Genomic DNA, 15,206 nt, shown 5'->3' with positions numbered 1-15,206 from the left:
GATAATTTTCGAATAATTTTCGAAAGAACGATTCCGCTGCGCGAGAATATTTTAGCCAGTCTCGTGAGGTAATTTTAAACACAACGTTTCTTCGGGCAAGCTCCTTTACAGTGCGCACGAGCGAAATTTTCGATTTATTTTCTCTATGAAAATGATGCTGCTGCGCAGATTGTTATCGGAAATATCGAGTTTTTTCGTTTATTCATCGGAGGAAGCTATATAGTCAAATTGATGAGTTCCGTTGAAACTCGTTAAAAACTTGATTTTAGGTATGTATATTGTTTCTTTAGCTCGAAACTGCGAGTCGCGAATCCACGCGCGGGTTTATTATTTTTTCGCTAAACTGAATATTGCTTTTGCGGCTCGAATCTGCGAATCGTGAATCCATAGCTCTTAATTGCTTGCTCTTAAACTTCTGAGAATTTACGACAATTCAAGAGCGCTGCTGTGCGCTCGGCTGAGCGTACTCGGACACTTACTACTTAATCGAATATACACGTATGCATTTTCAAAGACTCACGTAGGAGCTGGACTGGCAGTCGATAATTAAACTCACCTGAAACAAAAAGGATGAAAAATACGATTTATTATACTGCACGCAATGTTAGATGTGTATACATGGCGAATATTAATTAGCAGAGAAAAGAGCGCCAGTTTGCGTGGTCGGGTAGAGGAGCGAATTTATTGATGAAAAGAATATCAAGGCGAGTTTGAGAAGCAGACGAAGCCGCGGCGCCCGTGACACTATTTACTTCTATATTGGTGTTCGGATTTTTCAAGATACAGAAAAAATGCTAATTGGTACTGTTCGTAAGATTTTTTGGCTTCTTAGTATGTTTTCTGAGCTAAACTGTGATTTCCAACAAAAATATTAGTGAAAAGCCTGCTTATTTTTATAATATGTGAGTGTATAATCCACAAATGATAAAATTACGTTTTTCTTCTTCAGCCCGAAATGTGAAAGGACCGTTAAGTTAGCCACAAGAAGTGTTAGGAGCGTGAAACTGGCCGCAAAGCTATATACAGAGCTATATGCGAGTTTGATATATTCCGCCACAAAATTACAGATAGAAAAGAACTGAGATCAATCAAATAAAGTCAAGTTTATTATATTTAATCGTAATTAAGCAAAGAACAACTCTCAAGATAATTAATACGTCACTTGCCATGCCCGTTTCATTTTGTTTATTGGTGAACAACTAAATTTTCTTTTTATATATATATTAGAACGTCATACAAACACTATAAGTACAATGAAACGGGCATGGCAAGTGACGTATTAATTATCTTGAGAGTTGTTCTTTGCTTAATTACGATTAAATATAATAAACTTGACTTTATTTGATTGATCTCAGTTCTTTTCTATCTGTAATTTTGTTGCGGAATATATTATGCTTGATTCGCCATTTGACAGTGATGTTTTTTTTTAAATTGACTTAATAACGCAAAATTTAGCATACGTACAATACTCGCGCGAATCTATCTCGGTATATACTAGGCAAGAATGAGCGATTTCATAAAATTTCATTTCCGCGTTATATGCGGCGGCACGTCTCTCTCTCTCAATGATACTCAAGATCCCCTTCTGGTTGGTATATATAGGTAGACCCTCAAATCTTACGATGTCGACGTTACAACTTGTCGTGCAGCGAAACTCCCCCCAGCAAGTTTCCAAGCCTGCGGTTGGCCTGTTATACTTGTAATTAACAAAGTTTTTGACGCTATCGATACGGATACTGCTACTGCTGCTGCAGAGGAGCAAGTCGTTTCGCGAATATACACATTACACATTGTGTAAGTCGAAGTTTGATTATGGACGACTCGGAACTACTTCGACTGCATACTCTACTACTGTTATACACTCGACGTTTGCTCCCTCTCTCTCTGACGTTAAGCGATTCGTTCCGGTTTTGTGTGTCAGTGCAGTATACCGGAGAGAGGGTTAACGAGCTCGAGTGGCTCCATAATGATCTCTCTTTGATGCTTGAGCGGCCGCTGGAACTCTCCTTCAACAATCGTTGAATAAATAGCTGGTCATTTGAATGCTTTTAATCATCAGAGGATCGTATAATATCGTATGATTCAATTCAATTCAATTCACGCGATTGGAAAACGTCATGTGACCGTTGAGTGTGGGTATAGAGTGTATGTATATAGATAACGGCATCGGAGAGTTAGCGTCTGCGGACGTCCGCAGGGGGGATAGAGTCAGTCGATACAATTAGCGAATGCCGAAGGACAGTGCTATGCGCGTCGTCAGGGAGAGAATCTCGAGGTCGCCGCGAGCCGGGAAATCCGAGCCGCGCGCCGATGCGGTTTTGAGGTTAGGAATCACGGTGTGAGCCGCTCCATCTATATCTATACCTCCTTGAAAATTATAGGGGGTTGTTTGTGAACTGTTTTACCCACGGAGACTGGAGGTGATACTGATTCGACTGTCTGCTTTAAGAATCAACGATGTACTATATCAGGAAAAGTGAAGAAATTTTAAACGATATCGACTGGGTCGTCACTAAAATAACACTAGATTTGAGCTCAGTTCGGTCGTGGTGTAGAAATTGAAACATTGTATTTTATTCGCGTTCTGATATACCAAAATATAAGAAATCGAATAAAAAGTCTGATGATTACGTTAAAAGTTGCATAAACTTAAGAAGTGCATAAATGAACCTTATACTCTTTGTATAGGATTAAAGGTTGGCGCAATGAAATCATAAAATCCGATAAGCTAAAACTAATAATAATAAGGTTATATAATCGCATCGTCGAGCAAAAATAATTAATACCGTTATTCAATAAAGAATCTGGAATGAGATTTCGTGGCTAATTTGGAAACTTGATTAACCATGGCAGAGCGAATTTAATCAAATTCCAAATCGAGCCATTCGAAAAACATCACTTCATTCGAGTCCTCGTGAAAGGAATAATCCCGGCGAAATATTTACTTCATCCGACAAGCAGCGGAGATAAAAAAGCAGAAGAAACAGCAGAGCAGCAGCACAACCAGTGAAGAAATTCGAAAAACTCCAATTTCCAACTCCTCCCGCGCGTTTCATCAGCAGCCAACCAAGCAACGCACGAATCCTCCTTTCCCGGAGTGCATTTTCGTTTTCCTCGAGTCCAGGTCACGAGGCAATAAAGACTCTCCCTCTCTCTCACTCGCGAGCGGACAAAAGCTAGCAGCACACAGCTGAGGGACGGAAATTCTCACAGAGCATTACACACCCCCTGCAGCGGGGCTGTGGAAGGAAAAAAATTAAGCGACGCGCGGAGAGAGAGAGAGAGAGAGAGAGAGAGAGAGAGAGAGAGAGAGAGAGAGAGAGAGAAAGAAAGTCGGCTAGAGGGACATCGCGCCTGATAATTTACCTGAACCGAGCTGCACGATAAGACACTCGTGACAAATGAAAGAGGGAGGGAGAGGGTACAAGGGGTCAAAGACCGTAGAGACGAACAAAGCTACTACTGCAGATGTTCCCGAGAGTAGGTGAGCTTTAAATAAAAAGTAAGAAAGAGGGAAAGAGTCTCGAGCATATACACAGCACGATGCCGGTGTCTCGCTGTTTCTCCCGGCGAATTAGCGCGCGCTTTGTGGGACAGCGGTGTTTTTTCCTTGGCTGCTTTGGAAAACGCCAGCATAGGGAGTGAATTACAATAAATTTGAATCTCGTGTGTATAGCTCGCCGCCTGCTTATGCAGACCCTCGCGCGCGAAGTAGACGCCCGTCGAAAAACGAAAGAACGTACACCTCGTGAGTGTGTGTATCTGTACACACCTCTACGGTTCGACGTCCCTTACTCGCACGAGCCAATATTACATGTAGCCTCGCTGTTCGTGACAGCTGCTTCGTCGCCGCCAGCCTGGGTAAACACGTCTCTTGAAAGCTCGCGCGCTCTCGCGATGTTTCCGACGCTGTCGTCCTCGTGCGATATTTGGAGATCCGACAGACGCCCAATTTTTCCCCAGCGAACAAGTGGTAGTTTCCCGGCTGCGGTCAGACGCACGCACGCGCTTCGTTAATTGCGCGGCTAGAGTCATTGTGTATCCCATGTGAAAAGAGTATAGAGCCGCGTGTCTTTTCAGCGCAGGTTTCTTTTGCCTCTTGGCCCCGAAAAATGCCTGGAAATATCGCGCGAATGTATACAAGAGTCCGAGCGCTGAATGTTTGATGCGGAGTTGAAAGGGGTTCGGCAACGCTGCTTGGATTTTTGCCTGGAAATGATCAGGTTTGCACTTTTCGAAAATTTACTATTCAGCTGTTTTTTCACCGGCTTCCGGAATAGCAGAGTAGCTCTCTTCCCTCTGAAATCCCTTCGTACAGTTCGTAAAAAGACTGCCGATCACCTATTCGCGAATCAATCGCCTCGTCGAAATTAGCTCTCCTGTCCGACCAGCATCATCGAGCGTCGGGCGAATAAATCGTAGGGAGTAGGAAAAATAGACCCAACTGCGCGCGACGACTCCATTCTCTGAATTATAAAGTTCGAAGGGAAAGAGGGAGAGCCAAGGCTTTTGTGAGGCTTCGCTATATACTGCTGCACGCGAGAGCGACGAGCGGCGCCGAGTTTACTGCTAGCGCTGCTGTAAACCGAGGAGGGACGCGAAGAGAGCGAGAAAGAGGAAAGAATGGAGGAGAACCTGGAAAATGAGACAATGACAGACGGAAGAGGGAGAGTACAAATAGTCGGATCGAATTTATGACCCGAGGGACCACGACTGCGCGACTGTGGGTGGAGCGGATTTTTTGTTAAAAATTTGACTTTTCGAGAGAATTTTTGGCCCGTTCGGATGAGAAATTTTAATGAACCGGGATGAGTTTTTTGCTAGGATCTGGCTTTTCCCAGATTGTCTTTTAACGTGTGGGATCCAGTGAATTAGTTATTCGCAGACGAAATTGCTTCAAATGGAGGGTCGGGAATATGGACCGTTGCGGATTTTGAGTTGAAATTTTGATGCCGTCGATCGTCAGCAATAAACGAGGCTACAGTCGATTAATTTATAATTATATAAAATTCGGCACCGAAATCAAGCTCCATTCTCTTCATTCCGCGCACACGCCCTCTTCGCTTTCTGGCGCCGCGCGCACGAATAAAGAAAAAACGCGTAATTGTATCGCTATGTACGGCTCTGCCGAGTAATTTTGTTCATCTCCCTTCGCAACAGCAGCAGATATTTCCGCTCATAAGTCGCTGAATGTTTGCTCCATAGATTATACGAAACAAAAGCAAGCTCTTTCTCTCTGACAAAGGTCAAAAAAAAGAGAAGAGAGAGCGAAGCCCGCGCGCTATCTCGTTACACAGCGCAGAAGAAAAAATGCTTTAATGGAATTCTTTGGTTAATAGCCATTTGATCCCCCCCCATCGAAAAAATTTTTAAACACGCAAAAAGTTCGCCGCATTTTTGTTTGCAGTGCGGCGGGGGCAGCTTTTCTTTGTCACGATTCCTAACACAGTGGATATAATTTTTCCAGCAGCGAGTTTCAGTCCGAATTTACGCGCGGATGTTATTCTCGTTCGTCAACTCGGGGCGCAGAACAATTGTTTAATTAACACAAAGGGCACTTTATTCAGTCCAGGCTTATCAGTCGTTCGACAAAGCTCGCAGAAAACACAACTGCTGCTGCTGGGGCTCATTCAAAAACTAATATGCAGTGGATAATAACGCCGTGGGGTAGAAATTTTTGTCCGAGTTAATTAGTTTCATACTCGATTTGAGAACGACGTTGGAATCAAACGAACACACGGCATTTCATTCAAAATTTGAAACCTGTTCATGATTTGTTTTTTTATAGAACAAGAGAGAGCACGTTTTGTTTTAATCAAGGATATGAAATGAATTGAAATACGGACGTAGCATTTGATATTATCACCGGTGCAAAGCACTCTAGTTTATTAATCGTACATTTCTGTTCTCGCAAAATTTCTAAGAAGAAACTGTGCATGCGATCGAATGTGTAATTTCTCCGTTATTCAATTAAATCCCGTATCTCACTGACCTAAGCCACGTCCATTGAGTTTATGGTTATAGTATCTCGTTTCCCAGCCAGTCTCCTCCCTCCCTGTCTCTAATAATAACGATTTTTACTTATTCCACACTGAGAAAACTAGATATTAAAATTTACTATATTATATAGTAACGTACGGTTATGCTTGTTTTGTATTAAATTTTACTATCTCAGATAGTAATTTCTATACTGAAACGAAATTTTTAAAAATTTAATTTTTTTTGCTGGCCACTTTTACGCGCTTATTCGAATATTATTATTATTATTTAATGGTGTTAAGTGTAAGAAATGAACGAAATAAAGAAATTTTTCTGCGGCGACGGGAACCGAACCTGGACCTCTGGAATGGGAGTCGAGCGCGCTGACCACTTACCCAAACAGTACTGTTATGTACTAAATTTTAAATCTGATATATTAATCACATTTACTCATGAGTTAATATTAACAATAAATTAACCAAAATTAATAAATAATAGCAGCGAATGATATTTTATCACTTAATAATACCAGATAAACAAAAAATTATAGATTTTGGTCTCTGATTACTACATAAATCAACTTTCTAACCTCAAATTCTGGCACACGGAGAAATTCTTAAAATAATTTTTACTATATAATGTAGTAATTTCTAGTAAACACGTAATAAATTTTAATATAAGCCTAACAATTTTTACTATGAATATAGTAAAAATCGTCATGGAGCGAGTATGACCTGCCGTTACTATCTAATATAGTAATCTTTCCTACATATGTAGTAAATTTTAATATATAGTTCTCTCAGTGCACCAGACGAAACCCAGCTCGCAAAAACATGGCCATAACTCAATCTCCGGCGCGTCGGAGCCGATAACCCCTGTGAGCGCCCTCTCTGCCGGTCTCCGAAATTATTTCTTAATCCCGCGTAATGGACGAGGACGCCCCCTGTAAATTCGCGCGCGCGCGAGGAGAGGAGAAAAAGAGCTCTGGTGTTTCTTAGCCGCTCGGCAGACGCATAAATTTCTGGCATTCGCTAGCTGCTGCAGCAGCAGCTAGGGACCGTAAACAAGGAGCGCACGGACCGTAGAAGATATCCGGCTCTGCTGCGCACGTACACGTAGAGGGCGCTGCTGTGAAACCCCGCGCAGCCCGTCGATATACATTAAGCCGCGGGCGATGCACACACACATAGCCGTAGTGCGAGGGAGAAAAACAGAAAGGAGATGTAGATGGGAGGTTATGGGGCAGTTCGAGGAAGGAAGGAGCCGAATCGAAACTGCCCGTACTTGTTGTGGCTTTGTTAACTTTCTGAGTTGTGATTGGTACCGAGAGCGGATAGAATCTATGTTTCCAGAGAAATAGAGGATCTTTTTTTCGAATGAAGCGCGTAAAAAACACAACCGGTTCGCATCGATTTCTGGAGTACACAGTGTCCAATTCCCACTCTTCGCGGAATATTCCTCAGGACGACTCTGTGTGTTTATACGTACAGAGAGACAGACGGTCGCACGTAAACACGACTCGGGGAAAACAAAAGGCAGAGAGAGAGAGAGAGAGAGAGAGAGAGAGAGAGAGAGAGAGAGAGAGAGAGAGAGAGAGAGAGAGAGGAGGTGGGCGAAAAAGATAGAGAACAGCCGAAAGGTGGACGACCCATAAAGTAAAGTAAACCACTCGTCGGAGCTTGTACTTCGTTTACGGGGAGACTTTCGTCTTCTTTACGGCGCTGCGCGGAAAGTCTCGGCTCTTTACGACGTGGTGGAGAAGGGAGAGCTTTTTTTCTCACCCTATAGGTGTGTCTATAGGTATGCATATTCGAGCGAGGTGCAAATGAATTTGAAGCTCGATTTCAGTACACACGTGTGATTCATTCCGACGCGAAAATACTTTTGCGCGTTCTAAACACCAGAGGAGGAAGAGAGACTGCTTTCTCTCGTTGAGTGCTCGCTTTATTTTCGCGCTGGATAAAGCGAACCGGCTCCTTTGTCATTTTTCCCGCCCACCGGCGCTCGTTTGTTGTCGTCGCCCTCGCTTGCGCTTCTCTTTCTGAAGGGACACACAAACATTATCGAGAGGATACGTACACACAGAGCGACGTTCTTTATATTCCCTACCCCGCTTTTCGTTAATCGCCGAACGGGAAAAAAGCGGATTTCCTCTCGAAACTCATTCGGAATTGCCGATGAATTCACGAGGCTCTCCATTCAAATCTCCTGCGCTCTCTCCTCTTCATTTATGACGGAGCAGCAAGTTGAAATTGAGATGAATCTCTGGGATTCCAGCTGACGTTCGATGGACCAATCGTGTATATAGAGACGTGCGCGCGATGCGGTCCTCAAAGTTTCGGACTAACTGCGCGAACGTCTATTCGCGCGCGCGCGTGTGTGTGTGTGGCCTTCCGTCCGTGCTTCATTGCATTCCGCATACGGTGAATACCGCCGTAAAATCTCGTCGCGCGAGATTACACTCTGCTTCGACGTGGACCAACGGACGGACTGATATAGAGAGACGGGCGCTATCTCGCGGATACGTTTTTGATTTATCCGCAAGAATGAGGCGGTAAAGCAGATCTAGATCGGCTAAATTATTCAGCGATTCGTCGTCCACGCCGTGATGGAATTTTCTCGCGCGGCGGAGGCGAACCAGTGATAACATTGGGCGAGTTTGAGGGGATGAGAGAGAAAAACTTGAAAAATCTCTACTGCAGCGGAGAGAGAGAGAAGGAAGAGGTTTGCAAGCACGCACGCATCGCAGCGCTTGTGTTTGAGAAGGCAAGAAAATGAGCCAGCCTCGCGGAAAAAGCCAGTGAGAGAGGAAAGAAGCTGCCTCGCGTTTTTGAACTACTGCTGCCGTCGTCTTTTTTCGTTATACACACACATACGTCCGTTTCCAAGGGCTTCTCTCGCGTATATGAGCGCAGGCGATAACGCTGACTTTCTTTTTCTCTCTATCTCTCTAAACTGTGTGAATCTGGTAAAAATTCCTGAATTTTCCGAGAATTTTCCAAGAGGATTTGATAAGTCAATGCGGAGATAGAAGAATCGAGAAATAAGGTATAAAATTTCAAAATGAAATCTTTCAACCACATAGCTGGCAAAGATAAGTCCGATAATTTTCCAGGCAACACCAATTTCCTCGTCAACAACATCGCTCGCACGTCACCCACGAAATTTTCATCCACACACGCCCCTGCTCTATAATCTCCATGCATCGAGCACGCGAAATTTTCGTCTATCACGTTAATGCACGCGTCGCCGCGTGGTTGCATCGATAACGCGTAATTAAGCTCCGAAAACGCGCCGCGTGTTTACACAAAGTTGTAAACGCGCGGGAAATTCAAAAGCCGTCGCGCTGATTAGGTTCGATCGATAACCGCAGAGGTATTTTTTGCTCTCCGATGCCTGCCTCTCTCGATAAATAAAAGAATAAGCGTGGGTGTCTGCAGCCAAAATTTATAAACGACCAAGTGTGTATCGTCTGCTGTGGGCATTAGCGTAAATCACTCGCAGACCTGTCGCGAGCGGAAATGGATCAGCAGCAGCAGTGGCACAGGTATGAATCACGTCTATGGACCGGCTCGCGACGTCTTCGAGGAGCAAGCATATCAATGACGTATAGTACTCGCTTGAAATGGACTGTGTGCACACTGCAGGCGATAACAGGAGGGAGGGGGGGGGGTAGCGGCTCTTGCCGCTGCCGTTGTACAAATAGCGATAAAGCTTTGATTAATCATAGGCGGATAAGCTTTCGAAATAATGATGTAACTTACATTGTGTGTGTGTGTGTGTGCGAGCGACAATGATAATGGGCGACGGTTCGCTTCGATATTTTATGTGCTCGCGACTGTTAATGCAGCTGCATAAACTCGCAATGCTGATGTCGCTGCTGCTGCTGCTGCTCGTGAGCCATTACGATTTCACATTTGCGTTATACCGTTTTATCACACACTTGTCGTTGGCTATTTACGAGCATTGCTCGTTGTTAATTACATCACTTCGTCGCATTGGCCGCTTGTTTTATTTTAGCGCGGGGCTGAAATTTGTGGGCTCGTTTTTGGTCGGCTATACACGCGGCGACCGATTTGTCAGTCGGTGATTTATCGAGGAGAGGTCGTTACTTACGTGTGTGAGTGTGCGAATGAATGAAAATTCGCGATTTTCTTTTTAATTGCATACATTCGTGGTATATGATTAAAGGTTGACGTGCTCCGAGACTGTCGCGACGGCGTATATCTACTTAATTAAGGTGACACGAATGAAGAATGAAAAACTTGTAGCTGCTTTTTCCGCGCGCGTGTCAGGATGACCTAAAAATTTCCTGATGTATTGCTTCTGTTATAAGAAGTTACACGACGCGTTTCCGCGCCGTCGTTGAATTATTTACAACATTTTTCACGAATGCTAATGAGTCCGCGGAAACGTCTTTGAAAACACTCGCGAGTATACGCGCATAGCTATTTTTAGATTGACATGACACAATTGTTGATCAAAGTTATTATACAGCGAAATTCTTTCGTTATCCACACACGCAATGAAAATCAGTGCAGAGAGTGATATGTACTGACAAAACTTTATATCTGCGCGAAATATAAAAACTCCGATGATAAAACTCGACTGCGTACACATACACGTATGCACTATCTGCTCGCGGTCTGATATCGAAATTCACGAAAAAAGTCTTCGCGTACAAGCCACGGAATTCCACGCATCGCTGCGCTAGACAAAGGACCCGTTCATTTCATATAGATATAGCTATAGTTTACACACTACACAGCTGTAGTACGCGTGCACTCGGTCGCGCATGCGCACTGCGCCACGTGTTCGCGAGAATTTGACGCGCGCGTAACTGTATTTTTCACTCGTTTGCCAGACACACACATAAGTATACACTTCGCGACTCCTCCAAAATCCACACGTCGACTGTCTCACTACCATACGTATGTACAACACTCCGCTGTCTTCGATCGTGGCAATGGCACACGAGTCATCGACACCGAACAAAGAGTCGCCTCCGCAGTGTATTCACCTCCGCCGTATAGCGCACGACTCTATACTCTCTATTATATACACACGATGCACCGATTCTCTCTACTATTTCTCCTTGGAATAAGAAACGGAGCGGCGATAAATAATACCTGCACGCGAGAATGTATCGAGGCTGAGGCGCGTCGCGTGCTCGAGACCGAACTGATTGCGCGTACGTACGCGTACACACACTGTATATGCGGGATCTCACTCGGTGGGGGGACGAGCAGAGATAGCGAGACAAGGTAAATCTGGAATCGGAGAAAGGAGTGCGCTCTGAGAAGTGTCAGGGTGGGAGGTGAGCGAGTAAAGTGGGAGAGAGAGAGAGAGAGAGAGAGAGAGAGAGAACGCGGCGACGTTTCGGTGTTTAGCGGTTCGCGTATCTTATTTTTCAAAGGCGTCTATTTTAAGAGATTTTTTGCGAGCGACGCCTTTGCAGAAACTATACGACCCGCGTTGCGCGCTATGCATACTTATAATGCAATTGTAGGATAAGAGAGAGAGCGAAACGATCTCCTCGCGTAAGAATTCGAATGCGCTGGCGATAGGAAGCCTGAGAAAATTCGATACTTCAAGTCACCGTGACATAGGATGCGATAAAAGCGCGCAAAAAGCGTGCGGTTCTGCGATAAAAACGAGGAGAGAATATAAGTCGCGCTCGTCGAAACGAGAGAAACATTGCTACCGTCTAAGGCGAAAGAGGAGCGCGCTTACATCACCCGCGCAAAATAGAAGCAGAGGTCGCTGCGGTTTTTTGCGCTGACGGATCTTCGACTCTGGAAGCGTGTTTTCCTTCTCTGACAGTAGCTAGACGACGGGCGAATTAATTCTGTCGTGAACGCGGCTTTCTAAAGCAGACGACTAGAAAAGAAAAAAAAATGTTATACAAAAGAGAATGTCGTTAGAAGCGGCATTGCTGATACACACGTATAATCGAGAGCGTCGCAGCCACTCGACTCTGTATCTGCAAGTCAGCTCTACCATACACCCATTGCATGTATGTATTCTATACGTAGTCGAAAGAATCGCACGAGTTCCGGCTCTATACACACGTCGGCGTGTGTGTGTGTACTGCACGCAAGAAGCATCTGCAGCAGTATAGCGAGGGTTGTTTGAAAAGCAGCTTTTTCGAAGAAGCTTTTAAAAAAGCTTTCAAAATATGACTGCGCTTTGTGTGAGCGCGCTCGCGCTTTTACTGCCGCGTTATACGCTCGCGGCGGTGTGTATACACACATACACACACTGCACACTGTGTACCTCGGGCCGACTTAATGCGGCCGAACGAAAATCAGTTTTCCCTCTTGTACGCGCGAGAGTGTGTGTACAGCGTCGCGCGTTGTCCTACATTTTCTCAAAGGGATTTACTCGCGCACACAAATCACACACAGGAGCTGTATGAACTTTTAGACGATCGTCGACCTCTGCATGCATACACACGATAATTGCCTTGTAAGAGCATTAATATTCACGAACGTTAAAACGCATAGCCGCAGCGCGAGAGCTATAGTCTCGATACACACTTGAAATTTTTGAGCCGCACAATAACCTCGCTGCTGCTGCTACGACAAGGCGCCTATGGACGTTAACGCGTTCGATATCTCTCGCGTTGCCGTCGTCGTCGTGGCTGAATTCTCCGCTTTACTGCACTTTTACGGGGCGGCGGCTTTATGAGCCTCCGTCGCGCGGGCTGTGTATCGCATAACTTATAGACATAGACGTGGCCCGGGCATTCCTGCCTGCAACTTAAATATTGACTGGGGATTGAAAAAGACGAGGGAGAAAAAGAGAGCTGCCCCAAGGGCTCGACGCGATTTTTCCACTATCTGGACGCGTCTATAGAAGTTTCGCCATTGCTATCGTAGAAGATATTATACTGCAGCGGGTATGTGTGCAGAGAGTACTAGAGAGACAGAGAGAGAGAGGAGAACGGCCGGTAACGTCTCCGGAGACTCGGCTGTCGCGCGGAGTCTTCGCTAATTTCGAGTCCTCTCCTACTGCCCGCGCCGATTGCGAACCGGATAATAGGCTGCGCAGTGCTGCCGCGCTGGGGAAAGTGGCCTTCCGTCCCCCTGCGACCTGCTGCTGGTGGTCACGCCCCCAATTACACGCCACTTCCACGAAGCTGAGGGATGCGCTCAATCGCGCCGTACAAATTGCTTAGCGTATTAAATTGATAATTCATAACTCGATGAAGAAACTTCCTTCATTTAATTTTACTTGAAAAAAGAAAAGTTATACACTCTCCTCTCACCTACTGCGTCCACTTGGCGCTGCAGCAGCCTCGCTTCAGTTAATTAAGAATTTAAAAAAGTCAAGAGCCGTCGCGAGAGAGCTCATCCATAATACATGTACTCCGTTGCTGCAGCTGCGTCAAAAACCAGTTGGCTGTATTTTTCAAAGACAACGTTTCGCGCGAGCGAATTTTATTATTAAGGCAAGCCCTGCGTTTGAGTTTGCGTTTATGGCCTTCCAACGTCGCGGGTAATCCCGAATGCGCGAACTGGTGCGTATATCGCGCGCGACGCTTGGAGAGGCGGGCAAATTTTATCTCTTCTATATGCTTTCGCGACGAGAAAGATTGTTTAGTGCGCGGCCCACGCGAAAAGCGTCTCCGACGATCGCGAGACAGGCTCTCCTAATCGGAATGGTTTTCGTACACAACGACTTAACGCGAGTAAAAACTCGCATTACGCGTTCAAGTTCATTTAGTTTCAACGTATCCAAGATTATACGCCTCGTTTTTTCTTTCTCCAGCAGAAGCGAGAGCACTTGCTGGGCTCCTGATTAAAACTTAATTGGAGTATAAAGTTTAGCTGGCCACAGAGCGAGTAAGAGCGAGGGCCGGAGAACCTACACGGCGTATATAAACCCATCAAGTTAAACATCCCATTCTGCAGCGCACGCTCAAACTTGGCAAACCGAATTTTTACCCTCCATTCCGCGAATTTCTCCGAGCATACTTGGCCGTTGAATTTCGCGTCGCTCATTCCGCTCTCTCTCTCTCTCTCTCTCTCTCTCTCTCTCTCTCTCTCTCTCTCTCTCAGCTCCTCCTGCTGGTCCTCGCAGTTATAAACAACATTTATCCCCTAATTAAGGCTGCTGCGCGTTGGCTCCTCCTACGTTCTAATTCAAGGGGCTTTATTGCAGGAAGCAGTGGCTGATTACGCTCAGACATCCATTACAACGAATGCTCAGAAGCCGCTCGACGCGACGCCCATCCTACCGCTAATTCCGCCGACTAATATCCGGAGATATGTGCGCAGCGGATTTGACTGAGAACGTCAGCAGCGCATCCTTCGCTAGTTTTACAGCTAGAATTTCGTATTTTAAAAATTCGACTCACCAAGACGAGTGTCCGCTCTGCTGGGGGATGGTGGGTAGTGCTCCTGGAGGCATGGATCTCCTGACAGGCTGACAGCAGGCGGTTCTCTGAGCTGCCGGGTTGGGTCCGGCCACCTCGACGCAGCACTGCTGCTGCTGTTGTTGTTGTTGTTGCTGCTGCTGCTGCTGCTGCTGCTGCTGCTGAGTGCTGCTGGTTACTACGTGACGCGGCGTGTTGGCCGCGACATAATCACCGCGCACTTTCGACCTGAGCAACGGCGACGTGGAGAACTGTTGCTGCTGTTGCTGCTGTTGTTGCTGCTGAGCAGAGTCGCGCTGCTGGACAGCCGCGGAGGTCGAGCTGCTGGAGCTACTGGAGCCGGGGCTACCACCTAGACGACCCGGCGACTGGTACGCGAAGCCCCGAAACCTGAAGTGGTGACTCTGCTGCTGTTGCTGCTGTTGTTGCTGCTGCTGCTGCTGAGACTGCTGGGACTGTTGCTGTTGCGAGTTGGTATAAGCGTAGCCACTGGAGGGAGGTGGTAGCCGATAATGATGGTGGAATCCGAGATCCCGACGCATGTACGAGTCGCCGGGGTCACTGCTCAGGACGTAGCGGTCGCCCGTGGGCGCACTCGGCGACACGTATCTGTCCACGTAGCGGTCCGGGTAGAGCACTTCCGGTGGTGGTTGAGGTACGTATCTGTGAAAGGAGAATTCAATTGGTTGCGGTATATTATAGCTTCCGAAGCTGCTTATAGATTTATCGATTGTTTGATTAGCGGGCATTTGTTGCAGGCTACTCATTTGACAAGGCGAATCTATAACCGCTTTATTATTCACGAGACTGTGATGTCTGTGATTTGTGCAACGTCTATATTACCGGA

General features: G+C 45.8%; 1 protein-coding gene across 4 annotated transcripts in view; it reads right to left on the bottom strand.

Annotated features, from left to right (window-relative positions):
- Window positions 1-15,206, bottom strand: part of LOC100121978 (inactive rhomboid protein 1) — a 97,971-nt gene that overhangs the window by 29,554 nt on the left and 53,211 nt on the right. For all 4 annotated transcript variants that reach the window (XM_031921907.2, XM_031921909.2, XM_031921910.2 and 1 more), the window contains one exon: window positions 14,342-15,022. In XM_031921907.2, coding sequence (XP_031777767.1) covers window positions 14,342-15,022 — 681 coding nt within the window. The remainder of the gene's footprint in view (window positions 1-14,341; window positions 15,023-15,206) is intronic.

Source organism: Nasonia vitripennis, chromosome 1, assembly GCF_009193385.2.
Source record: "Nasonia vitripennis strain AsymCx chromosome 1, Nvit_psr_1.1, whole genome shotgun sequence".
NCBI classification, from domain to species: Eukaryota; Metazoa; Arthropoda; class Insecta; order Hymenoptera; family Pteromalidae; genus Nasonia; species Nasonia vitripennis.
This window is presented reverse-complemented; position numbering and strand designations above follow the sequence as displayed.